General features: G+C 44.8%; 1 protein-coding gene across 1 annotated transcript in view; it reads left to right on the forward strand.

The window, feature by feature from the left end:
* gpd2 (glycerol-3-phosphate dehydrogenase 2 (mitochondrial)) overlaps positions 1 to 26,352 on the forward strand; it is a 162,786-nt gene that overhangs the window by 84,981 nt on the left and 51,453 nt on the right. The window contains exons 4-5 of the mRNA XM_080199098.1: positions 19,698 to 19,822; positions 20,054 to 20,151. Of these exons, the coding sequence (XP_080055224.1) occupies positions 19,698 to 19,822; positions 20,054 to 20,151 (223 nt within the window). The remainder of the gene's footprint in view (positions 1 to 19,697; positions 19,823 to 20,053; positions 20,152 to 26,352) is intronic.

Below are 26,352 nucleotides of genomic sequence, written 5' to 3' on the forward strand. Positions count from 1 at the left end.
GGCCTCTATATCAGGCAAATTCTGGTAAATCTTTTCTGTACCTTCTGCACATCCTTCTGGTAGTGTGCCAACCAGAATTGAACACTGTTCCAAGTGCAGCCTAACTAAGGTACTGTAAAGCTGCAACATGACTTGCCAATTTTTAAACTCAGTGCCCCGGCTGATGAAGGCATGCATGCCATATGTCTACTTGACCACCTTATCCACTTGTGTTGCCACTTTCAGTGACCTGTGTACCTATACACCCAGATCTCTCTGCCTATCAGTTCTCATAAGGGTGTCATTTACTGTGTGTTTCCCATCTGTATTTGTCCTTTCAAAATGCATTACCTCACATTTATTCAGATTAAACTTCACCTGCCATCTCTATCCAAGTCTCCAACCGATCTGTATCCTGTGACGGTCCTCATCGCTATCTGCAATTCCACCAACTTTGTCATCTGCAAATTTACTAAACTAGTTACATTTTTCTCCAAATAAGCAGAGGTCCCAGCACTGAGCCCTGTGGAGCACCCACTTGTCACAGCCCTCCATTCAGAAATGCACCCTTTCACTGCTATCCTGTCTTCTATGAACGAGCAAGTTCTATATCCATCTTGCCAGCTGACCTCCTGATCCCATGCAACTTCATCTTCTGTATCAGTTTGCCAAGAGGACCTTGTCAAAGGCCTTACTCAAGCCCATGTAGACAAAGTCCACTGCCCTACCCTTATCAATCATCTTTGTTACTTCCTCGAAAAACACGATCCAATTTGTGAGACATGACCTCCTCTTCACAAAACCATGTTGCTTCTCACTAATACATCCACTTATTTCCAAGAAAGAGCAAATCCTGTCTTGAAGAATCCTCTCCAATAATTTCCCTACCGCTGACATAAGGCTCACCAGCCTATAATTATCTGGATTATTCTTGCTACCCTGCTTAAACAAAAGAACAACATTGGCAATTCTCCAATCCTCTGGGACTTCCCCTATCACCTTCCAATTATTATTCAAGTAAATTGAGTTGCGTCTTTATATGCTTTTATTTTAGTAAAACGTTTGACAAGGTCTCTCATGGCAGGCTGGTGCAAAAGGTTAAATCCCATGGGATAAAAGGTGAGCTAGCTGGATAGGCGGAGAATTGGCTTGGCCACAGAAGACAGAGGGTAGCAGTGGAGGGGTCTTTTTCTGGTTTTGGGGGCAGGGGGTATTGTCTGTGACTCATGGTGTTCCGCAGGGCTCTGTGCTGGGACCTCTGCTGTTTGTGATATATATAAATAATTTGGAAGAAGACATAACTGGTGTGATGGGTTTGGGGACGACACAAAGATTTCTGGAGTTGCAGATAGTGATGAACAGTGTCAGAGAATATAGCAGGATATAGATAGGCTGGAAAATTGGGCAGAGAAATGGCAGATCGAATTTAATCCAGATAAATGCAAAGGGATGTATTTCGGTAGATCTAATGTCAGGGGGAGCTATACAATAAATGGCAGAACGGTCAGGAGTATATACATACACAGGGACCTGGGTGTGCAAGTCCACAGATCCTTAAAGGTGGCAGCACAGGTGGAGAGGGTGGTGAAGAAGGCATATGGCATGCTTGCCTTTATTGGACAGAGCACAGAGTATAAAAGTTGGCATCTGATGTTGTAGCTATATAGAACATTGATTAGGCCTCATTTGGAATACTGCATCCAGTTCTGGTTGCCACACTACCAGAAGAATGTGGAGGCTTTGGAAGAGTGCAGAAAAGGTCTACTAGGATGTTGCCTGGTACAGAGGTCTTAGCTACGAGGAGAGATTGGATAAACTGAGGTTGTTCTCCCTGGAAAGACGGAGGATGAGGGGTGACCTAATGGAGGTGTATAAAATTATGAAGGGCATAGATAGAGTGAACAGTGGGAAGCTTTTTCCCAGGTCGGAGGTGACGAACACAAGGGGTTACAAGTTCAAGGTGAGGGGGGGTAAGGTTCAACACAGATGTCAGGGGGATGTATTTTAGAGGGTGGTGGGGGCCTGGAATGCACTGCCAAGCAAGGTGGTTGAGGTGGACACACTGGGATCATTTAAGACTTAGCCACATGAATAGACTGGGAATAGAGGGATACAAAGGAATGGTCTACTTGGGTGCACAAGCAGCACAGGCTTGGAGGGCCAAAGGGTCTGTTCCTGTGCTGTATTGTTCTTTGTTCTTCATTGTATGCCCTGTTTGTGATCAGAACTCCCACCCAACTGACGAAGGAACAGCCGGTTCCAAAAGACAGTGGTGTTTGCTACAAACAAACCTGTTGGATTTTAACCTGGTGTTGAGAGACTTCTTACTGTGACTTCCCCTGTAGCCAGTGAGGATACAAAGATTTCTTTCAAGGTCCCACCGATTTCTTCTCTTGCTTCCTTAATCTTGCTGGCCAATGACTTTGTGACCCCTTTTAGCCCTCCCTACTCCTTGCTAAGTTTCTTTCCACTTCCCTTGCTTTGTGTGTTCCCAGTCTCCTACAATTGACAAATGCTTCCTTTTTCTCTTTGACTAGGCTCACATTATATCTCATCATCCAAGGTTCCTGAAACTTGTCAAATTTATCCTTCATCTTTACAGGAGTGTGTTGCTGCTGAATTCCTATCAACTTACAGTTGAAAGCCTCCCACATGCCAGATGTTGATTTCCCCTCAAACATATGTCCTCAATCTACATTCTTCAGTTCCTGCCTAAGATTGTTGTCATTAGCCTTCCCCATAAATTAGCACTTACTTGAGGACTACACTTACTTTTATCCATCAGTACCTTTAAAGTTGCTGAACTGTGGCCACTGTTCCCAAACTGCTCCCCTACTGAAATATTGACCACCTGGCCAGGATCATTCCCCATTACCAGGTCCAATATGGCCCTTTCCCTAGTTGGATTATCTTTACACTGTTTCAAGGAGCACTCCTGGATGTTCCTTACAAACTCTGCCTCATTCATGCCCCTAGCACTAAGTGAGTCACAATCAATAAAGGGGAAATTAAAATTTACCACCACAACAACCCTGTTACTTTTACACCTTGCCAAAACCTACCTATATATATATCTTTTCTTCTGTCTCCCACTGGCTGTTGGGTGGCCTATAGTAAACCCCCAACATTGTGACTGCACCCTTCCTATTCCTGAGCTTTACCTGTATTGCCTTACTATAGGAGCTCTCTGTAATGTCCTCCTGCATTACAGCTGTGATATTCTCCTTTACTAGTAGTGTAACTCTCCCACCCCTTTTTGCATTCCCCTCTATCCCACCGAACATCTGTATCCTGGAACATTAAGCTGCCAATCCTATCCTTCTCTTAACCAAGTCTCTGTAATGGCAACATCATATTTCCAAGTACTAATCCAAGCTCTATCTGCCTTACCTGTTCCACTTCTCGCATTGAAACAAGTGCACTTCAGTCCACCCAGAACCTATCCTATCAGTTAATTGGATATATTAGCTTAGAAATTGAATTGCACCTTTAAACATTATTAATTTGGCTATTGATGAAATGTCCAAATGGACAAACTATAGCATAAATTTTGTAAAGGAATCTTCAATTAACAGTTAGCCCCACTATTTGCATATGTGGAAGACTTGGTGTCTGTTTCAGGTAGGTACCCAGGATATCTATATGGCAAGTGATGTATTTCTGATGTGGATTGAATGGAGGGACGTTGCCCACCATATTGAATTTATAGATGCTTACACAATCCATAGCTTAATCTAAATTTTAAACCATTTGTCACAAACTTCCTTTTAGGTTTTGGTGATCTAGAGATAAGCCCACTGACTCTCTTGCATTCCCATGGTCCACCTCTGACACTAGCCTCCCCCTCCTTGACTTCTGTCTCTCTGGGAATTGGCTATCTATTAACATTCATTACTAGCCCACCAACTTCCCCAGCTACCGCAACTACATCTGTGCACATCATGCTTTTTGTAGAGACTCAATTCCATCATTTCACCTTCTCCATCCCTTATCACATTTGCCCTGATGATGCTACCTTCCACAACAGCGCTTCTGACATATCACCCTTTTCCTCAGCCGAGGATTGCACACACACACACACACACACACACACACACGCACACACGCCACCCCGGTCACCACTGGGATTGACGAGACCCTCAACTGTGACTGATCCATTTCCCACACTCCTGACCTCACTCTTTCTCCTTATTCCCAGAACCATGATAGGGTTCCCCTTCTTCTCACTTCCCACCCTACCAGTCCTTACATTCAAAGGATTATGCAATGCAATTTCTGCCAAACTCCAGCATGATGTCACTACCAGACACATCTTCCCTTCCTGTCAACATTTCCTCTGATACCCAGGTCCACTCCTTTATCACCCCAAACACCTCATCTCCTCCCATACACTTCCTGCAATTGCAGGAAGTGTATCACCTGCCTCTTTACCTTCTCCCTCTTTACCATCCAAGGTCCCAAATACTCCCAGATAAATCAGCAATTTACTAGTGTTTCATTCAATTTAGTCCACAGTATTTGTTGCTCACAATATACTGGGAGACCAAACACAAACTGCTTAACTACTTTGCAAAACACTTTTGTTCAGTCCAGAAGCTAGAGCCTAATCTTTCAGTTGCTTGCCATTTCAATTTGTGTTGGGCCAGGTGGGCAGTTGCCAGAATTGGTAGCTCATCCACCATATTTAAATGAGTAATTAATGGTTAATTAGGCTTGTTAGCAGCCCAGCTGACTGCACTAATGTCCGAACATGTCATGGGCAGGCAGATGGGAGTGGCCAAACCGAGATTAAATGACCTGGCCGACACCCCCTCCTATGGAAGAGAATTCCACAGACAAATGACTACTTTAGACCCGTTGGGCACCGCAGGGGCTGAGGTGCCTTATAGACCCCGACAATCACATTTTGATTTGACTCGTCTTAAGTTTCCTTTGTACTTTTTGTTTCTGTTCGGGCCGTTCCCCCTCCTTTTGGGGAGCTGCCCCCTTTTTCTTTGTCCGAACGTAATGGAACAATATGGAGGAGTTAGGGATTGAGTCGCTGTGGGTGGAGTTGAGGAATAAAAAGGGAGAGATTACGATGCTAGGGGTATACTATAGGCCACCCAACAGCCCGAGGTCAGTGGAGGAAGGCATTTGCAGGGGCATTTTGGATAGGTGCAAGAAGAATAGGGTGGTTGTAGTGGGTGACTTTAATCTTCCTGGAGTGGATTGGAGGGGGCCTAGAGCTGGGGGTACGGAGGGTGAGGAGTTTGTAAACTGTGTTTTGGAAGGGTCCCTAGAGCAGTATGTAACTAGCCCGACTAGGGAAGGGGCTATACTGGATTTAATGTTGGGTAATGAGCCGGGGCAGGTGATTGAGGTTGAGGTAGGCGAACATGTGGCTAACAGTGACCACAAGTCCGTCTACTTTAGGATAAAAATGGAAAGGGATGAGTGCCGGCTGAACGGGAGGGTGCTGAACTGGGGGAAGGCGAGCTATAGCCGGATTAGGAGGGAGCTGAAGGACACTGATTGGGAGGGACTGTTAGCTGGCAAGTCCACGGTTGGCAAGTGGGAGGCTTTTAAGGGCAAACTGAAAATGTTGCAGGAGAGGCATGTGCCGGCAAAGAGGAAGGATGGGAAAGGTAGGATTAGAGAGCCGTGGATTACAGGGGGTATCAAAGACTTGGTGAGGAAGAAGAGGGAGGCGTATGTTAGGTTGAAACAACTGGGTACGGAGAGTGCGCTGGAGGAATATAGAGAGAGTAGGAGGGAGCTAAAAAGGGGAGTTAGAAGGGCAAAGAGAGGGCATGAAGTGGCTTTGGCTGATAGGATTAAGGAAAATCCAAAGGCATTTTATTCCTATATTAGGAGCAAGAGAGTAGTTAGAGGGAAAATTGGTCTTCTTAGGGACAAAAGTGGGGAGTTATGTATTGAGTCGGAGGGAATGGGGGAGATTCTGAATGAATACTTTGCGTCGGTATTCACGAAGGAGAGGGGTTCGGTGTTGTGCAGTGTCTTGGAGGGAGCTGTGGATCAGTGGCAGGAAATATCTATTACGAGGGAGGAAGTGCTAGGGCTTTTAGGTAGCGTAAGGACGGATAAAGCTCCGGGGCCTGATGGTATTTATCCCAGGCTGCTTAGGGAGGTGAAAGATGAAATTGCTGGGCCTCTGGTGCAAATCTTTGTCTCTTCTTTGGACACAGGTGAGGTCCCAGAAGACTGGAAGGTAGCAAATGTGGTACCGCTGTTTAAAAAAGGTAGTAGGGATAACCCTGGAAATTATAGACCGGTGAGTTTGACATCGGTGGTAGGAAAATTAATGGAAAAAATACTCAGGGGTAGGATGTATGAGCATTTGGAGCATTGCGATCTGATTAGGGATACACAACATGGCTTTGTTAGAGGGAGGTCTTGCCTTACGAATCTGGTGGAATTCTTTGAGGAGGTGACAAAAACGGTTGACAATGGGAGAGCCGTTGATGTCATCTATATGGATTTCAGTAAGGCGTTTGACAAAGTCCCTCATGGTGGGCTGGTAGAAGAGGTTAAGGCACATGGGATACAAGGACAGGTAGCTAGGTGGATTGAGAACTGGCTGGGCAATAGGAGACAGAGGGTAGTTGTTGAGGGGACCTTTTCGGGCTGGAGGCCAGTGACCAGTGGTGTGCCGCAGGGCTCAGTACTGGGACCTCCTCTTTGTAGTATACATAAACGACTTGGAAGAGAGCGTACGTGGTGTGATCAGTAAGTTTGCGGATGACACCAAGATGACAGGGTTGGCGGATACTGAGGTGGAATGTCAGGTGATACAGCAGGATATAGATAGGTTGGTACATTGGGCAGATAGGTGGCAGATGGAATTTAATCCTGACAAATGCGAGGTGATGCATTTTGGAAGGAATAATGCAGAGAGGAGCTACGTGATAAAAGGTAGACTGATTAGGAGTATAGAAATACAGAGGGACCTGGGAGTGCAGGTTCACAAGTCTATGAAGGTTGCGACACAAGTGGAGAAGGTTGTGAGGAAAGCTTATGGAATGCTAGCCTTTATAGGAAGGGGTATAGAGTATAGGAGCTGCCGTCTAATGCTTCAGTTGTACAGAACGTTGGTTAGACCGCATTTGGAGTACTGCGTCCAGTTCTGGTCACCTTACTACCGGAAGGACGTGGAGACTCTGGAGAGGGTGCAGAGGAGGTTTACCAGGATGTTGCCTGGCATGGAAGGACTGAGTTATGAGGAAAGGTTGGAGAAACTGGGACTTTTCTCTTTGGAAAGGCGGAGATTGAGGGGAGACATGATAGAGGTATATAAGATACTGAAGGGAATAGATAGAGTCAATAGTGAGAGGCTGCTCCCTAGACTGGGTACAATTACGAGAGGTCATGATCTAAGGGTGAGGGGGGAGAAGTATAATTTGGATGTGAGAGGAAGGTTCTTCACGCAGAGGGTTGTGGGGGTATGGAACGCGCTACCGAGTAGGGTGGTGGAGGCAGGCATGTTGGACTCGTTTAAGGTTTACTTAGATAGACACATGAGCGAAACAAGGATGAAGGGTTATAGTAGGGGGTATTAAATAGGGTCAGAGCCTCGGGAGACACCGGAAATGCAGACTTACATGTTAACGTTTTTGTCTTTTTATTCCACAGGTGGAGGTCCACCTTGTTGTCAAACGAGGGGCATGCACACGGTGGGTCGTGCGTGGGCTGCTCTTGGAGGTTCCGGGAGTGGCCTAGCACTTCGTGTCGGTGTGTGTGCTTGATCCTGGACCGGTAGATGGACGCCGCAACAGCTCAGTGACTAGCACTGCTGGCTGTGCAGACACATGGATTTGGGCCTGTGTCTGTGGGAGTTTGCGCATTCTCCCTGTGGTTGCGTGGGTTTCCTCCGGGCGCTCTGGTTTCCTCCCACACCCCAAAGATGTGCTCTTAGGCTGATTAGTATACCAAATTGACACTATTCTCCCCTGAATCTGGCTAAGATAGGGGTTCCACTCGCAGACACACAGGGCAGGGTAGGTGTAGGAGGATGCGGCGGCACGGGCTCGTTGGGCCGAAGGGCCTGTTTCCCGTGCTGGGTTGTTCTTTGTTCTTTGTAATTTAAGTTTGTTTACTTGGTTCGACCCGCAAGAACAAAAAAGAAAAAGAACAATGACTACTTTAGAGGAACTCACCTCTTAATTTCCATCTTAAAAGGCAGACATTTTGTTTTTAAAGTGACCCCAACTCTCATCTCCCCAACAAAAAGAAATACTTTCCTGATATCGGGGAGAAGCCTTGCTAACTCAAGGCCCCTCAAGATCTTATGTGTGTCAATAAGGTCACCTCTCGTTTTTCTAAACTCCAGTGTGTATGTTTCATTTTAAACTTTAATTTACATTGTGTGCTAAGGAAACTTAGTTTCACTTTAAAAGATGTCTGCATTTTAATGAGATTTTATGACTCCATAGTTCTCCCTACTTTGCTGTTGCCTAGCAGCCAGAGGCTCACAGAGATAATAAAAGCAACTGCAGTTCAGTTGGTGATTGTGCTGTGTGTTGCAGGCAGCAGTGTAAGTTTATCTCCAACTGATTGCTGAGGAAAATAAATCTAGGAATCTTAGATGAGTTACTCTAAACCTAAAGCAACAGTGAATCTTGAGTGGTTTCTGGATCTTGAGAGAGATGCCAGGTTGTCAGTAGCCTATTGTGAGAGGAAATGGCAGGAAGCAGGTCCTAAAGAAAGACTTTTAAGTCCAGGAACAGCAATATGGATCAGATCCTATTCAGAGAAGTTATGAATGAGAAACAAAGAAGCCAAAGCTGCGTGAAGCAGGTGAAAAACAATTTGGGCTTGAGAAACAGAGATCCAAGGAGACAGCCAAAAGTCTGTAACACATTACTGCTGGCGTGGCTGGGTATTTGAGAGAGCATGTGGAAGGTCAAGTTTAAATGCACATGGTGATCTAAGGAAGAGGGACGTAAGGAGAGATTGAAATACGAGAGGTGGATCCTTGGTGAAGGCATCCTGAGAGAAAGCGTTGTTTGGGGTAAGATTTCAAGGCATATACTTTGAGAGCAGAGTTTGGAAACCTTGTATGAAATACAGAGTTCCAGTGAGGCCAAAAGTTCTGAAAAAGAGTAATCCAAACTTGAAACATTAGCTCTGTTCTGTCTCCCCGGATGCTGTCAGATCTGCTGAGATTTTCCAGCATTTTCTATTTTTCTTCTAGTCAGACAAGTGGCTCACAGGATGACAAATATCTGGAGGGAGTTGCTGAGAAATACTTTCAAGTAGCAGTGAATGTCGAGTTAGGTTTTTGGTAGTCTATTTTGAAAGGAAATGGCAAGAGGAGTCCTAAAGAAAGATTTTAAAGTCCAGGAACATTAATATTGATCTGAATTAAGCTGTCAAGAGGTGGTAAAGAGTTTATAGAAATGTAGATACGTTAAGCGAATGGACAAAAATGGCATTTTGATGAAGGCAGGTTTATGTGCTTTGAGGTGGGCATTTGGAGGCAGGCGTGGGCCCGGATCTTCAGGCAGGCCTAGAGGCCTTCCCTGGCTGAGCAAAGAAGCAGTCATAGGCTACCCTACAATGTTGGCTTGGTTGCTGAATCTATTTTGGTTAAAGATGTAAAAATGTTGGCGAGAGCGGGCACCTCCATGTAGAAGCACTCACACTTTTACTTTCCTTTCTTTACATAGAAACATAGAAATGAGAAGCAGGAGTAGGCCATTCGGCCCTTCGAGCCTGCTCCACCATTCATTTTGATCATGGCTCAATTAATTGAATTTAATATCCTGATCACCCATTCCTCCCATATCCCTTGATCCCTTTAGCCCCAAGAGCTATATCTAATTATTTCTTGAAATCAGACAACATTTTGGCTCAGCTATGTTCTGTTGTAGTGAATCCTCTGAGTGAAGAAATTTCTCCTCACCTCAGTTCTGAAAGGTTTACCCGTTAGCCTCAACAATGACCTCAAGTTCAGGACTCCCCACCGTTGGAAGCATTTGTTCTGAACCCTGTTGGAATTTTATAAGTTTCTGAGATCCCCTCTCACTATTCTAAACTCCAGTGAATATGAGTTTGACTGACTTAGTCTCTGCTCATATGACAGACCTGCCATCCCAGGAGTCAGCCAGGTAAACTTTGCTTTACTTCCTCTAAAGCAAGGACAGTACTCCAGGTGTGGCCTCACCAATGCCCTATACAATGGCAGCAAAACATCCCTATCCTCAAATACTTACATTATAAAGGCCAACATATATTTGCCTTCTATACCTGCGCGCATACTTTCAGTGACTGATGCAACAGGATTCCAAGGTCTTGTTGAGTATCCACCTCTCTCAATTTACATCCATTCAAGTAATAATCTGCCTTCCTATTATTGCTGTCAAAGTGGATAACCTTATATTTATTCATTTTATACTGCATCTGCCATGCAGATGTCCACACACAGCATGTCCAAATCACACTGATGCATCTCTGCATCCTCCTCACAGCTCACCCTCCCATTTAACTTTGTATCATTTGCAAATTTGGAGATAATACATTCAAGTTCCTGCTTCCAAATCATTAATATATATCGTGAACATTTGGGGTCCCAGCACAGATCCCTGCAGAACACCACTAGTCACTGACAGCCAATCAAAAAAAAACCCTTTATGCCAACACTTTGCTTCCTATCTGCTAACCAGCTTTCTATCCATCTTAAGACATAAGCTGCAATCCCGTGTACTTTAACTTTACATAGTAGTCTATTATGTGAGACCTTGTCGAAAGCCTAAATAAACACATCCATTGGTTCACCTTGGTCAACTCTACTAGTTCCATCCTCAAAATTGCAATAGATTTGTCAAGCATGATTTCCCTATTGTAAAACCATCCTTTCCCTTAATACCCTCCCAGCTCCATCTGCCAGTATCTATTAGAAGAGAAACAGTTAATGTTTCGAGTCCTTCAACTTCGTCTTTGGTGGGACTGGAAAATGCTGCTAGCGGGAAGAACTGTAAAATTCCACTCGGTTGAATGTTTAAAGCAGCAAAGAACATAAGAACATAAGAAATAGGAGCAGGAGTAGGCCATCTAGCCCCTCGAGCCTGCCCCGCCATTCAATAAGATCATGGCTGATCTGTCGCTGCTCAGTTCCACTTTCCCGCTTACTCCCCATAACCCTTAATCCCCTCTCTTATCAAAAACCCATCAACCCGCGTCTTAAAAATATTTAGCGAGGCAGCCTCCACCACTTCAACGGGCAGAGAATTCCAGAGATTCACCACCCTTTGAGTGAAGAAGTTCCTCCTCAACTCCGTTCTAAACCGTCCCCCCTTTTATCCTGAGGCTGTGCCCCCTAGTCCTACTGTCTTTTTTGAGCGGGAAGAGTCTCTCCACCTCTATCCTATCCATCCCATTCATCATCTTATACATCTCAATGAGATCTCCCCTCATTCTTCTAAACTCTAACGAGTACAAGCCCAGTTTATTCAGCCTCTCCTCATAGCTCAACCCCCTCAACTCCGGTATCAGCCTAGTAAACCTCCTCTGCACTCCCTCCAAGGCCAAAATATCTTTGCGCAGGTGCGGCGCCCAAAACTGCACACAGTCCTCCAGCTGCGGCCTCACCAATGCCCTATACAGCTGCAGCAAGACCTCCCTACTTTTATATTCAATCCCCCTCGCTATGAAGGCCAGCATCCCATTCGCCTTCCTGACCACCTGCTGCACCTGCAGGCTGGGTTTTTGCGACTCATGCACAAGGACCCCGAGGTCCCTCTGCACCGTCGCCTGCTGCAGCTTTTCGCCCCGTAAGTAATAGTCCTTCCTACCATTCTTCCTACCAAAGTGGACCACCTCACACTTGCCAACATTAAATTCCATTTGCCATTTCCTGGCCCATTCGCCCAGCCTATCTAGATCCTTCTGCAGACTCTCCACACCCTCCGCACAATTTGCCGTTCCCCCAATATTGGTGTCATCAGCAAATTTCGACACCATACACTCGGTTCCCTCCTCCAGATCATCTGTATAAATGGTAAAAAGCTGAGGCCCCAGCACCGACCCCTGGGGCACTCCACTAGTCACCATCCGCCAATCCGAATAGCACCCGTTGACCCCCACTCTCTGCCTCCTATTTGACAACCAATCTTCTATCCACGCTAACACCTTACCCCCAACTCCATGTCCCTCGACCTTCTGCAATAACCTCTTGTGAGGCACTTTGTCAAACGCTTTCTGAAAATCTAGAAAGACCACATCCACCGGCTCTCCTCTATCCACTGCCCTAGACACATCCTCATAGAACTCCAGTAAATTTGTCAGACACGACTTCCCTTTAATGAAACCATGCTGCGTCTGCTCTATCAAGCAATTCCCTTCAAGATGCCTCGCAATTTCCTCCTTAATGACAGATTCTAACATTTTACCTACCACAGACATTAAACTAACCGGCCTAACCACCAAGGCATCCACTATCACCTCCGCCATTTCTTTCAGAACCCTCGGATGCATTCCATCCGGTCCTGGGGACTTGTCCACAATCAGCCCCTCCAGTCTGTCGAGCACCGCCTCTCTAGTAACAGTAATGTCATTAAGACCCTCCAGTCCTACCACTTTTCCATCGCTAACACCCGGCAAATTATTCATGTCCTCCTCCGTGAAGACAGAAGCAAAAAAGTTATTCAATACCTTAGCCATATCCTCATCCCCTACCATTAGGTCCCCTTTCTCATCCTCTAAAGGACCAACGTTCACCCTAGCCAGCCTCTTCCTTTTTATATATTTATAAAAACTCTTGCTATCCTTTTTTATATTAAGCGCTAGCCCAGCTTCATAGTTTCTCCTACCCTTCTTTATCAACTTCTTTGTCAATCTTTGTTGATATTTAAACCTCTCCCAATCCTCTTCTCGCCCACTACTCTTAGCTACTCTAAATTCCTCCACTTTTAATTTAACACTTTCCTTCACCTCCTTCGTTATCCACGGCTTATTACCTCTCTTCCTACTATCCTTTTTGACCATTGGAATAAATTTCCGCTGAGCACCAAGAAAGATCTCCTTAAAGATCCTCCACTGCTCCTCAACAGACCCTCCCTCCAACGCGCTCCCCCAGTCCACATTCACCAATTCTTCTCTCATCCTACCGTACTCCCCTCTATTCAAACAGAGGATGCGTGTCCGGGAACCCACTTTCTCCTCCTCCATCTGCACCAGAAACTCCACCATACAATGATCACTCTCCCCAAGAGGATCCTTCACCACAAGGTCCCTAATTCTACCCGCCTCATTACATAGCACCAGATCCAAGGTAGCTCGCTCCCTCGTTGGCTCCAACACACACTGTTCGAGGAAACTATCCCGGCAGCATTCCAAGAACTCTTCCTCGAGCCCCCCGCGTCCAACATGGGTCGACCAATCAATATGCAGATTGAAATCCCCCATAACTACGGCCGTCCCATTCCTGCACGCGGCACTTATTTGCGTGTTAACAGCCCGCCCCACCTCCAGATCATTATTTGGGGGCCTATAGACGACACCCACCAGCGTCTTCCTCCCTTTGCTGTTCCTAATCTCCACCCACAACGATTCCACCCTCTACTCCTTGGCTCCAATATCATCCCTTGCTACCACCGTGATGCTATCCTTAATCAGCAGAGCTACGCCCCCCCCTTTTCCCTCCTGCCTATCCTTCCTAAACACTTGATAGCCCTGTACATTCAGCTCCCAGTCCCTGTCACCCTGCAGCCACGTCTCTGTAATGGCCACCAGATCGTATCCATTTGTGTCGATCTGCGCCACCAGCTCATCCACTTTATTCCGAATGCTTCGTGCATTCAGATAAAGCGCTTTCATCCCAGCCTTCACCTGGACCCTATTTGCCGTAACGCCACCACCATACTCACGCCCCCTACTCCCTCTATTATTGGGACATCCTCGGCCTCTTCCCTTACCTGTACCCTCTCCTTAACTTTAGACCTCGTAACATCACCTACCCTCGCACCCTCCCCCCCCCAATTAGTTTAAAGCCCTGTCTACAGTCCTCTTTACTCGATTCGCCAGCACTCTGGTCCCAGCACGGTTCAGACCAACCCCATCCCACCGGAACAGGTCCCACCTACCCCAATACTGGTGCCAATGCCCCATAAATTCAAACCCATTCCTCCCACACCAATCCCTGAGCCACCCATTCACTTCCTTTATCCTGTCTACCTTACGCCCGTCTGCACTCGGTTCAGGCAGTAGCCCAGAGATAACCACCTTGTCGGTTCTACTTTTTAATTCCATTCCCAGCTTTTCATACTCCCTCCCCAGATCCTCAGTCCGCATTTTGCTTACGTTGCCGGCACCCACATGTACCACAACGACCGGATTCTCACCCTCCCACTCCAGGTTCCTCTGCAGCCCAGCTGCGACATCCTGTACCCGAGCACCAGGCAGACAACACACCCTTCTGTGCACTTTGTCACTGTGACAAAGGACAGTGTCAATACCCTTCACCCCACTATCCCCAATCACTACTACGTTCCTTTTCCCCCTCTCTTTGCCTATGTCCTGCTGCATCACTGTACCGTGTTCAGTTTGCTCACCAACCTCACCTGCCTCGTTCTCGTCCAGCGTGGAAGCAAGAACCTCAAACTTGTTATGCAGATTAAGAGGCTGAGGCCTCCGCTCCTCACCCCCCTTCCTCCTCCCAGCAGCCCCCTCTTGTCCCTGACCCTTAGAGTTAGTCACTTGCACCCCATTGACAATGGCACCCTTTCTCCCCCTGATGAGCCTCAGTGTCCGTAGTTCAGAGGCCAGCTCATTTACCCTGAGCTGGAGCTCCTCCAGCAACCTGCACTTACTACAGACATGGTCACTGGGATGGACCCTGGGGTCCACCAGTTCCCACATCATACAGAAACCACACATCACATGCCCTTCCATTATTCACTGTAGTAGTTTTGAAAAAAATTTTTTTTTTTCTTTGTTTTTTCTTCCTTGTTTTTCAAACGAACTCACCTGGCCTTCTTTCCTTCAAGCCCTTTTTGATATTAAGCCCTAATAGCTCACTCTGCTGCCCGCTCAGACGCTGCCCGCTGTCTACACCAGGCCTCCTTTTAAACCTGGTGCTGATTTAAAGCTGATGGCCCACAACTGCCTGCTAACCACTCCCTCAGAATTCTTAAAGCAGTAAATACAATAAATAAATGCTTTAAACAGTTCTACAAAGAACAAAGTGCTTTAAACTTATTTTAAACAGGTTTTTAACAGGTAAAATCTTAGCTCTCTCTCTGCTCCTTCACTCGTCTGCTCCAGCAAACAATGGAAGGCTTCACTGTGTGGCCAGTTGATAATAAATTGATGCAGGTTACAAGGGTACCCTAACGTGTAGTAAATTGAGTCATAGAGATATGCAGCATGGAAGCAGGCCCTTCAAGCCAACTTGTCCAGGCTGACCAGAGTTCCTAAATTGAACTCGTCCCATTTGCTTGCGTTTGGCCATATCCCTCTAAACCTTCCCTATCTGTATGCCTATCCAAATGTATTTTAAATGTCATAATTGTGTCTGTCTCCACCGCCCCCTTTGGCAGGTCATTCCATATACGCATCACTCTGGATGAAAAAGTTGCCCCTCAAGGCCCTTTTAAATATTTCCCCTCTCACCGTAAACCTATGCCCTATCTTGGGGAAAAGACCTTGTTATTCATTTATCGATGCCCCTCATGATTTTATAAAACTCCTGAGGTCACCCCTCATGTTCCTATACTCCAGGGAAAAAAGTCCCAGTCTTTCCATACTTCTTATAATTCAAACCTTTCAGTCTTGGTAACATCCTTGTAATTTTGCACCCTTTTCAGTTTAATAACACTCTTCCTGTAGCAGAGCAACTAGAATTGTACGCAGTACTCCAAAAGTGACTACCAATGCCTCATACATTTGTAACATAACGTCCTAATTCCTGTACTCAGTGCTCTGACCATGAAGGCAAGGATGCCAAACATCATCTTCACCATCCTATCTACCTGTGACACCACTTTTCAAGGAACTATGTACCTGTACCCCTAGGCCCCTGTATTCCTCAACACTCATGATGTGGAGATGCTGGCGTTGGACTGGGGTAAAACAAAGAAATCTCACAACACCGGCTTAAAATCCAACAAGTTTATTTGTAGCAAATGCCCCAGGCTTTCGGAACACGTTGTTCTTTCGTCATGTGGGAGGGAGTTCTGATCACAAACAGGGCACAAAGACACAAACTCAACTTACATGCATAATGATTGGATTGTGAGTCTTTACAGCTAATCAATTCTTAAAGGTGCAGACAATGTGAGTGGAGAGAGCTTTAAGCACAGGTTAAAAGGATATGTATTGTTTCCAGACAGGAAAGTTAGTGAGATTTTGCAAGTCCAAGCAAGTTGTGGGGCTTACAGATAGTGTGACATGAACCCAAGATTCCGGTTGAGGCCGTCCTCATGTGTGCGGAATTTGACCACAACACTCCCCAGGGCCCCACCATTAAATGTGTAAGTCCTGCCCTGGTTTTTCCCTGAGGCCTTTTTTAAATAACAGCACAACATTTGTCTCCCTCCAATCCTCTGGCACCTCACCTGTAGGAACATAAGGTGGATAACCAGCATTAATATATTGCAGTGCATGGTGTGCAATGTATGCCTGTGGCTCAGGTGTTGTGCTGCTGGTTTCGGAGAAACTGAAGGGTGCTTGTTGAGGGGAAGGGGTTAGATTCTGTTCCTGGGGGGAGGGTAACTCCTTGCATGTCCTTCAGGTGTCTAAGCAGGATTTGAGATCCTTGCCAAGCATGTGCGGGATTCCAAGTGGGATGCTCACTCACCCTTGCTTCTCGAAAAAAGTCGTACATTTTTTTCCGACACTGCTGACCAGGGCGCGATATCATTCACCACTTCTGCCACCTCCTCCCACAATGCCATGATGGTTGCACTGCTTGGGTGAGGGCCCTGGCTGGGGAAGATCTACTCATGCCTCTCCTCCAAGGCATCTAGCGGGTGCTCCTAGTCGGCCTCTGTGAATCTGGGAGCAGGTTTGTGTGCAGACATCTTTGCAATGTAATTGGCTGTGTGTCCATTCCTGCAGCTTATATACAGTTCTGACTTATTAGAAGAGTGCAGGTGTAGTGAGTGTGGCCAGTCAGGGACCCATTGGCAACAAATATTTGTGAGAAATTTTGAAAGCTGCTTTAAGTTGAGTACCATGCATCTCTCTGGGTGCTAATTGGCTGCCATTCTATAGGTGGCTGTGTCCAGTGGGGGTTCAATACTCAGGGCTCCGGATGCAATACTCAAGGCTCCCATTCAAGAGAGGGAATGATCGTAAGCTGGGATTGTGCATGTCAGTATGATGTAAGTTCTCTGCGGAGCAGCAGCGAGGACAATATGTTCAAGGTGTGGAGGGATTGGGTACCCGCGTTATCCGGATCCACGGGGGCATGGGGTGAGCAGAAAACTATGTCTCTGTGTGGGGGAAGGGGGGCAGTGATATCTGTAAGAGGGAGGGAGGACATTAATGTCCATATGGGGGAGGTTCCTGTAATGTTTATGGGGGGTGTTGTGGCGGCCAGCGATGTTTAAGGGTTTGGATGTCAGTGATCCGGACGCTGGGAGATCTTTTTAGTGATCTCCCAGCGATGTGTGCATGTGCAGGTTCCAGCTCATCCCACCAATTTTAGTCTCTTTGGCTTGAATAGGCTCAGCTCCCTGAGCTTTTAATGTTATTCATGATTGTGACCTCTGCATTGCCCCAAGTGGGGAGATTTGAGTCTGAAGTTGCACTGAAAAAACAGTCCTGATCTAGACCAGTTTTCCCACCAATTCAGCACTTTTGGGAGAATCCCCCCTACCATCTTTTTGGGGCAATTTGCCACGCAATAATCACTAGCCTTTAGAAGAGTTGCATATCCTGAGAGTGCATTTTTAAAAATACTGCTCAGTTTAGGGAATATTGCTATTTTCTATTTGCAACAGAACTCTAAAAAATGTAAGATTAATTATAGAAAGTGAACACCAATTATCCATTAATAATCAAAAGTTTAAATGTGTACGTTTGGATTAGGGAGTTATTTTTCCAAAAAAAAACAAGTTTAAAAATGTTACACCAGTGAATGAAATAAATATAAATATAAAAGAGACAAAGATATTTGCCCAGGCACTTGTGAGGTTTCTCACACACACTGAGCTTTTGCCTTTCATACGTTTACCTGAGCCAAGGCACTAGCATTGTAACTACTACAGGCTGGGGTTTCCCTTCAGTTTTCCAGTTGAGCTGACCTGCATCGTCGCTCACCATGATGACCTAACATCCATTAGTATCTCAAGATCTCCACCTCAAAGCTCAATATTGTTGCAAGCAGCCATAGTTCATGTTAAATTCAATGTCCAGTCCAGTACTTTTGCTCCCCCCCTCCGCAAAAAAAACCCATCTTACCATCTTCAGCAGGCTGCAGAATCATGTATGTGCAGAGTAATCCCCTATTTTCCGAGGAGCTCATCCCCCTGACAGTAAATCTGTCTCCCCCACATTCAGCAAACCCTAAAAGCTACCTCACCTTCTACATTCCCTTGAACAACCGTAGCACTCCTTTACCTGTCACCTCCTATCCTACAGGCTCTCCCGCTCCCTCTGACCCTGACCATCTCTTCCTTTCATCAATTCCCCCCACATTGCTCCCCAGCCTGCCTTTAAAGGTGCAGCAGTTGGGAACTGGAAACCCCAGCTGAATTTCTAAACTCTCTCTCTCTCTGTCTCCCACTCTGGCAAGGATCTAAACTCTTCCCCCTCCTCCCATCGGTTTCAGGGTGTAAAATCTCCTTTCTCCACCTGCTGTCCCAGTTTCTAAACTCGCCCTCCCTCTAGTCCCTCTCCCTGCAGTCTTTGGGCCTTGGGCTCCTCTACTGAACAAAGAAAATGCAGCAGAGGAACAGGCCCTTCAGCCCTCCAAGCCTGCACCTTGCTGCTGAAGTCCAAACTGGCACCAACCCCTTTGTGATCTCCCCCAGTGAACTCAGTGCTATTGCTGCACCCATGCCGGCTGGAAGCTGCAGTAGAGCTGTGTGTGTGTGTGTGTGTGTGTGTGTGTGTGTGTGGTGGTAGTGATAGTGGTTGTGTGTGTGTGTGTGTTGTAGTGAGTTATGTGGGAGAGGTAGACAGTGTGGAGGGGGGAGAGAGGAAGGGGAGAAATGGGGGAGCGAGGTCAGAGAGTGAAGAGAGAAAGGCTTATGGGGAGGGGAAGTTAGCACCGTTTTAGGATACTTAAAGCTTATGAAATTTGGAAATATGGAAAATAAACTATGATCATTCTTGTCAATGTTTTAGGTGAGTAATTTTGCTAATTGCAGATGTTGAGCACTGCAATTTGTGGAAATGGTAACAGTAAAGTCAGGCTACTTGCAGTGTTCAGTGATGGTTAAATGATGTGCTTTGAATACAATTGATGTCAAATGATGACTGACTGATTCCTCTATTGAATGCAAGTAATGTCAAAGTTTTATGTAGGAATGGCTGTGTTCGGAATGCACCTGGGCCATATCAGGCCAGGTAAAATGATCACTCCATACTTTGTGTTCCACCCATTGCATATACATGTAATGTCCAGAAGAGGAAAATTGACTCTATTAGCTAATTCCTTATTTGACAAAGGCAGTCTTCAGGTGAAGGAAATGGATTGATAATTATAAAGTATACATGAAGTTTTGTGTAAGCATGTAGCTTAGAAAAATCTACAGTGTTTTTTTTCTGCCTAGGTCTCAAAACTGCACTAGTTGAGAGAGAGGACTTCTCTTCTGGGACCAGTAGCAGAAGCACGAAGCTTATCCATGGAGGAGTACGATATCTACAGAAAGCAGTCTTGAACTTAGATTATGAACAGGTATAAATGATATAGATTCTTGTGTTAGAATAAACATGCCTAGCATTATTAGTTTTACAAGAATAAGTATTATTTCTTGCTTATGTTATCTTGAAATTAATATTCATTTCATGCATTTACTGATAAACAGTTATGAGCTACTAATCTCTCTACCTTCTTTCTAGACCAATTAAACAGCCAATAACTTAAATATATCAATGATTGTAACTTCCAATTATTTTCCTTTTATAGTATCAACTCGTGAAAGAAGCACTTGCAGAACGTGCCAACTTACTTGAGGTTGCCCCACATATTGCAAAACAATTGCCGATAATGCTCCCTCTTTACAAGTAAGCATTTCTTAATATAATGGAAATTAATATAATGCGGTGATTCTGTCTATGCTTCACTATTGAAATATTTCCTAATCTAAATGTTCTATGATAGTTAACTTTACTTGTGTTATATCCAGGTTAATCTTGGTGATGATAGAAATTCCTCCAGCTGTTACATTTATCTCACTTACCATTTGCTTGCTTTCAGTACATTCCCCAATTTACATGAGATATTAGAAGTTGAAGGAGGTCATTGGACCGTTGAGCTTCCTTTGCCATTCAACATAGCTGATCTTGTACTTCATCTCCATCCTCCTGCACTATCTGCACAATACTGATTTCCCTTAATGCCTCAAAATCTATCACTCCAACTCTAATATACTCAACAATAGAACATGCAGAATCTTTCTGCGAAAGGGAATTTAAAATATTCGTCTCTTTTGAGTGAAGAGTATTTTTCTCTCAGTTCTGGCTGACCCCTTAGCCTGAAACTGCGATGCCATTTTTGCAGAATCCGAACACCCCGTAAGAATGTTGTATGTTTCAATTTAATTATCAGTCATTCTTGTAAACTCCAGGGAGCATAGGTTTATCTACCCAAACTCTCCTCGAGGTGCAATTCCAGCGATTTACTTGTATTTCTTTCAATTTAATGTACTGTACACGCTGCTCACAATGTGATCTCCTCTACTTTTGGGAGACCAACTGCAGACTGGGTCACTGCTTTGCAGAACACCTCCATTCAGTCCATAAGATGACCTCAAGCTTCCAGTTGCTTATCATTTTAATTCTCCACCTTGCCCTCACTTTGACCTTTCTGTCCATGACTTGCTACAGTGTTCTAATGAAACTCACTGCAAGTGCGAGGAACTGCACCTCTTTCCACTCAGCACTTTACAACCTTCTGGAGTGAATGCTGAGTTCGACCATTAACCTGTCTGAGCATCTTCTCCCTATTCCATTTCCATGAACTGGACTCTACTTGGTCAACACCTGACTTTGTCAACTGTGAACTTTGGCTATCAACTCTACACAATGCTTGGGACTGTGACAGTAACTGATTTGTCCTAAACAAGGACCCAACTCACTTTGCTTTATCAGTCGATCCTGCAATATCTATAAAATTTCAATTTCTCTGTGATTTTCACTTTGAACTGCGGAAGACTATAGGAGGGTCACATATCTTTTTAAGCAGATAAAACTGATATCACTAACTGAGTTGCTGTCCAGTCTTCACCAGATATGAGAATTTACAATTTACAAGAACTCCAATCACATTACTTCTCCTTATCACCATGACCTTCTGACCTGCACAGAACTGTAAGTTTCGGGCCTGGTATACTCTGGCTCATCTTCACTTCGTTTTGCTTTTCTCTTGCTTTGCAACTGACTTTAGCAAACTAGTTCCAGGAACATGTTCAAACGCTAACTTGTAAGGTGAGCAACTTATTGTAGTGTGTGTGATTATTCTGTAAGAGAGCAGAACGTTATCTGGCCTGTGTCAAAGGGAAACGTGGAAATTACTGCCTTACTTTTGCAAAGACCTCTTCACACTCTGCATACTCCTTTCTGCAGCATGTCTCGCTCTGAAAGGTACCCTTACTCTAGAAGATACTGAAAAAACAGAGGCTATTGATGCTGTGCAGGCAATAATAGCACAATGGCCAGCAAAGATGTTCCCACTTGTGTGGGAGTGCAAAACTGGGGACCAGAAATATAAAGTAGTCACTCATAAATCCAGGAAGGAATTCATAACAAAACCTTATTTAAAAAGTGAGAAGAATGTGGAGCTTACTACCACAAACAGTAGTTGAAGCAAATTGCATGGCAGTATTCAAAGGGAAGCTAGGTACGTATATGTGGAATAAAGGAGTAGCAGACATATTGATAAGATTCAGTGAAAAGTGAGTGGGACCAAAGCTTGGGCTTGGGTTGGACCGAATGGCCTGTTTCAGATCTCAACTTAATATAACTCACTACAAACATCTAGCTATTACAATAGAGAATTGGATGCTGCAGGCTTTAATGGTATTATTAGCTCACGCTTCCAAGCAGACAAATGTTTAGATTGTAATTGAAATCTTCCATGCATTTCCACGCAATCTTAATTTGCTTTGCTAGCATCAAAGCTTTTTGTTAATTTTTAAACAAGGGCATGCATTGGAAAAGCACTATAGGGACATTTGTTGGTTAGCTTTTTGTCCTGAGTTTTTATGAGCATGTTCAAGTATTTTTGGTGAAGGATTCAAATATTACACCCTGTTTTTTAAAAAAAGAGCAGGATACAACAAGCAATTCCAGGCCAGAAAAATTATTGACAGCAGTGGGAATACTTTGAGGCAACAATCTGAGACAAAATTAATTGGTATTTGGACAAAATATGGACTGAAAACTGAAATCCGCACAGCTTAGAGTTCTCTGATAAAGTAACAGGCCAATGCTGATGATAGTAGATGTCTATAAGGTTTTCAAAAGTTCCTTGATAAAGTACCACATAATAAATAGCCTTGTTAGAAGAATAAGAGCCCATGGCTTTAAAGGGGCAGTTTTGACATCAAGTTAGATACAACAAAAATGCATTAACGTTTTTGTGATCAAAAATATAAGGTTAAGCTTTAGAGCCTGTTTGAAGCCCTGCAGAAAATTGCAGCTCATGGAAAAGACCAGTGGGGTAGTATTGCCCCTCCAATGCTTAACACGCAGCCACTGACTCTCAAACTCCCACTACCATTTAACACTTGCTTGAGCATTGGTTGGCAGTGGGCACAGCTTCATTCCATCTTTGCTAGGACGTCCTGCTCTTCATCCTGGCCAGACACAACGCAGCAGTGGCCAGAAATGGTACTGCAATGCTCTGCCCTGGGGGGTAGGGGGAGGGGGCGCAGGGAGAGGAGGTGGTGTAGTCCAGAGGGGGAAGGGCTCTCAGCGTTGCAGTGTCTTGGGGAGAGGGTGTCCCGATTCTTTCTTTCCATTTCCCCTGATTGTTTAGCCCGGACTGCCTTATTTCCATGAGAGCGTGTGGCTGCCAGAGCTCAGTCCCATCAATGAACAGCTACGATTTTTCTCTTCACCATGTCAGCATTGCACCTGACTGAGTTCAACAGCAATGACATTTATTTCTCGCAAGAAAAGAGAGAAATTATTCGTCTTTCATTTTGGCCTGGATGGGATTTCAAAACCAGTAACAACATCAAAGCTGGCTCAAGTATAAAAGCCTGAAGGAATTTTCGCAAGAAAGGATGACTATTGCCTCAGGAAAAATAGTTTTGGTGCTGGTATCTTCTAAGACTTTAAGAAATTTGGATGGATAATCCTATGTAGAGTGTTCTCAAAGCCACATTGATGAAACATTGTAAACATTTCTGCTCCAGAGACTATATTAAATTTCCATTGTTGAAGTGGAGGAGAATGTAAGAGGGGCCAACATGACAAAGTAAAGCTTAATATTTCAAAAGCAAAATGCTGCAGATACTGGAATTCTGATATAAAAATGGACAATGCTGGAAATACTCAGCAGATCTGGCAGCAAATGTGGAGACAGAAACAGAATTAATGGCCGTGATTTTCCCAAAAGTGCTGAATTGGTGGGAGAACTAATCTAAATCCTGACTGTTCTGACAGTTCAGCTTCTCACCTGAATCTCCACGTTCTGTGCGATGCGGAGGTCTCAGTCGGGAATCTCATTAAAAACCTGGGGGGTGGGGCTTATTCGCATCAGAGCTTGACAGCCCTGGAACTCTGCATGTACAGTGGTCCCGATCTGTCAGTCTCCCCGTTTGCTGGCCAGCCCAGGACCCCCGCAGTGCTGCCCCTCCAGCTGCCCCTCCCCCCACCCTCCCGATGGCCCGATCGCAGCCCCCACAACAATTCCCAGGCCAGCCGTCAACAGACCACCCTGGAGCACCCCGATGTACAGACTGCCCTCCCTCCATCCCAGACCGATCTTGCCTGCAGAGTGGCTGCGGGGACCCACTGCCCCCTTGGCACTGCCCAGTGCCTGGTGGGCCATGCCAAGGTGCTCCCTGGGCATGGACAGTTTGCCCCTTGGGCAGTGCTAGAGGGCACAGGCTGGCACTGCTGGGGGCACCCCCCCACCATCCAACCCCGGGGGGCCCCGATTGCCCCCTTCATTCCAGTGGGGTCTCCCACTAGTTCCTCAAATGTGGGGAGCTAGTCTGAACCCCGTCGGAATGAAGTACTCCTGGCGGGGTGGGAGATTCAATCAGGAACTGAAAGGTCCCTATAATTAACTAATGTACATATTTCAAATACATGCAAAAAAGATTTAAATGACTTAATTGCCTTCCCGCTGGTTTCCAGCATGGGCTGACGAGCAACTGTTTGCTGGCTCTAGGAGATGCGCATGCATTCCTGCCGCATGCGCAAATCCCTGTTCAAGGTTGGAGTCGCACATCTTCCACCGCGACCCAACAGAAAAGGTGCAGGCCACAATGGGAGAATCGCATCCAATGTTTCGGGCTGACGACCTTACATCAGACCTATACAGAGAACTTGAACCATTAACTCTGTTTCCCTTTCCATAGGTGTTGCTGTACCCGCTTAGTATTTTTAAGTAGATGTTTAAAATGCAGTAGAGCAAAAGGAATTGGCAGTACTTGTCTTGACTAGATCTGTGTTTTATTCATGTAGCAACGAAGGGTGGAATTTTCTGACCTCAGTCGAGCGAGATCGTAAAATCCCACCTCATGCCAGCGGAGATTGCAAGGCAGTAGAATTCTGATCTCAGTTGTCATTTGAAACAATATTTAAATGCTTTCCCATGGTGAGGTAGTAACCAAGCCTTTTCAGTTCAAATAATAAAGCCTAAGCAAACCAGAATGTGATTTATTTAGAATTTTTCTTCCTGGATTGGAACTTAATATGGTTTTGCAGTACCCAATCTGGTCAGTGAACATGTCCCCAAATTTATGTAGATAGATCTGGCCTAAATTAACATTTCAATGGACGATGCCCACTTTTGATATCTTTGCTGCCTTCATTAACATACATATATGGTGGACTTGCAAGGTAATGTTTGCAACCACATTAATTCAATTATTTGAAACAAATTAATACCAGCTTTACCATAATGCTGATCATAAAATCTACATCCTTGATGGATGTGAGATAAAAATCTGAGCCTAACTGAGTCATTTTCATAAATTCAATCCTATAAAACCTCTGTGAGCAGCCATCTGTATGGGGACAGCAACATAGGGTTGGCTCAGCTTGTCCTTTACTTTGTGTGTGAAATGGACACAAAATGCATTCTACTAACTAGCCATATTACCGGTGGCAAATTGCAGGCTGTAATGTGTCTGTTTTTAAAGTATTTGTTTTTTGACTAACATGGGGTATGTAAAGCTGTTGTAAAACTAATGTGTGTAGTGAGAAAATGTTGATCCACCACCCAATTCATTTTGTTTCAGTAATTTTATTTGGTGGTATCACCCTCAGGAGTAAGAGCAAATAGAAACTGGTTAACTCACCTTTCTCTGCAAGCTCTGATGCATAGATTACAGGGTTATGAACACACATGTATTTTTGCTGTGTAGGTGGGGTTAGGCCTACCGAAAGTCAATTGTAGATTTTTAAAAATGAATTCTGCTGATAAGGGGACGATTTCAATTGGAGGTGACAATATATTTCTTAATCTAGAACAGAGTTTTACACAATTTTATTGCATAGGCTTCTGGGAAACTAATGTTTATTTCATTTGAGGCCTTGAAAGTCATGCTGGTGAGGTCAAACATCTTTTGGTTATACAGGAATCCAGGAGTCATACAGGAATTGTTATTCAGATTGTATTTTAAGCTTAAAATATATGTCCTTATGTGATTTATAAATGGAATATATACAAAAGAATTGAATAACAGGGGTTTTTAGCTACAGGGCAATTATTCAAGTCATGCTGTACACGGAGATGAAATCAATATGTTTCTGCTTTGGTTATATTGGAAGTTATCTGTTTATGGTATATCAATGCCAAGGCTATGCAGAGACCCGATTCAATACCACATTGTAAATTGGCACGTGAGAAAACTTGTTGGGTGGAAACTTTCCATTATTTAAAAAACTGGCAAAAGTCCACCTTTGTAAAAGACTTTTATTAAGACAAATGGCAACTTTCCAGATTTTTTAATGTTGTAAAGAGATTGTTTGAGCAACATAACTCTGGTAGTTTTGAAAATATGGATGTGCTCTATTCCAGCAGGC

This window comes from Carcharhinus amblyrhynchos, chromosome 11, assembly GCF_965287045.1.
Source record: "Carcharhinus amblyrhynchos chromosome 11, sCarAmb.v2.hapA, whole genome shotgun sequence".
NCBI lineage: Eukaryota > Metazoa > Chordata > Chondrichthyes > Carcharhiniformes > Carcharhinidae > Carcharhinus > Carcharhinus amblyrhynchos.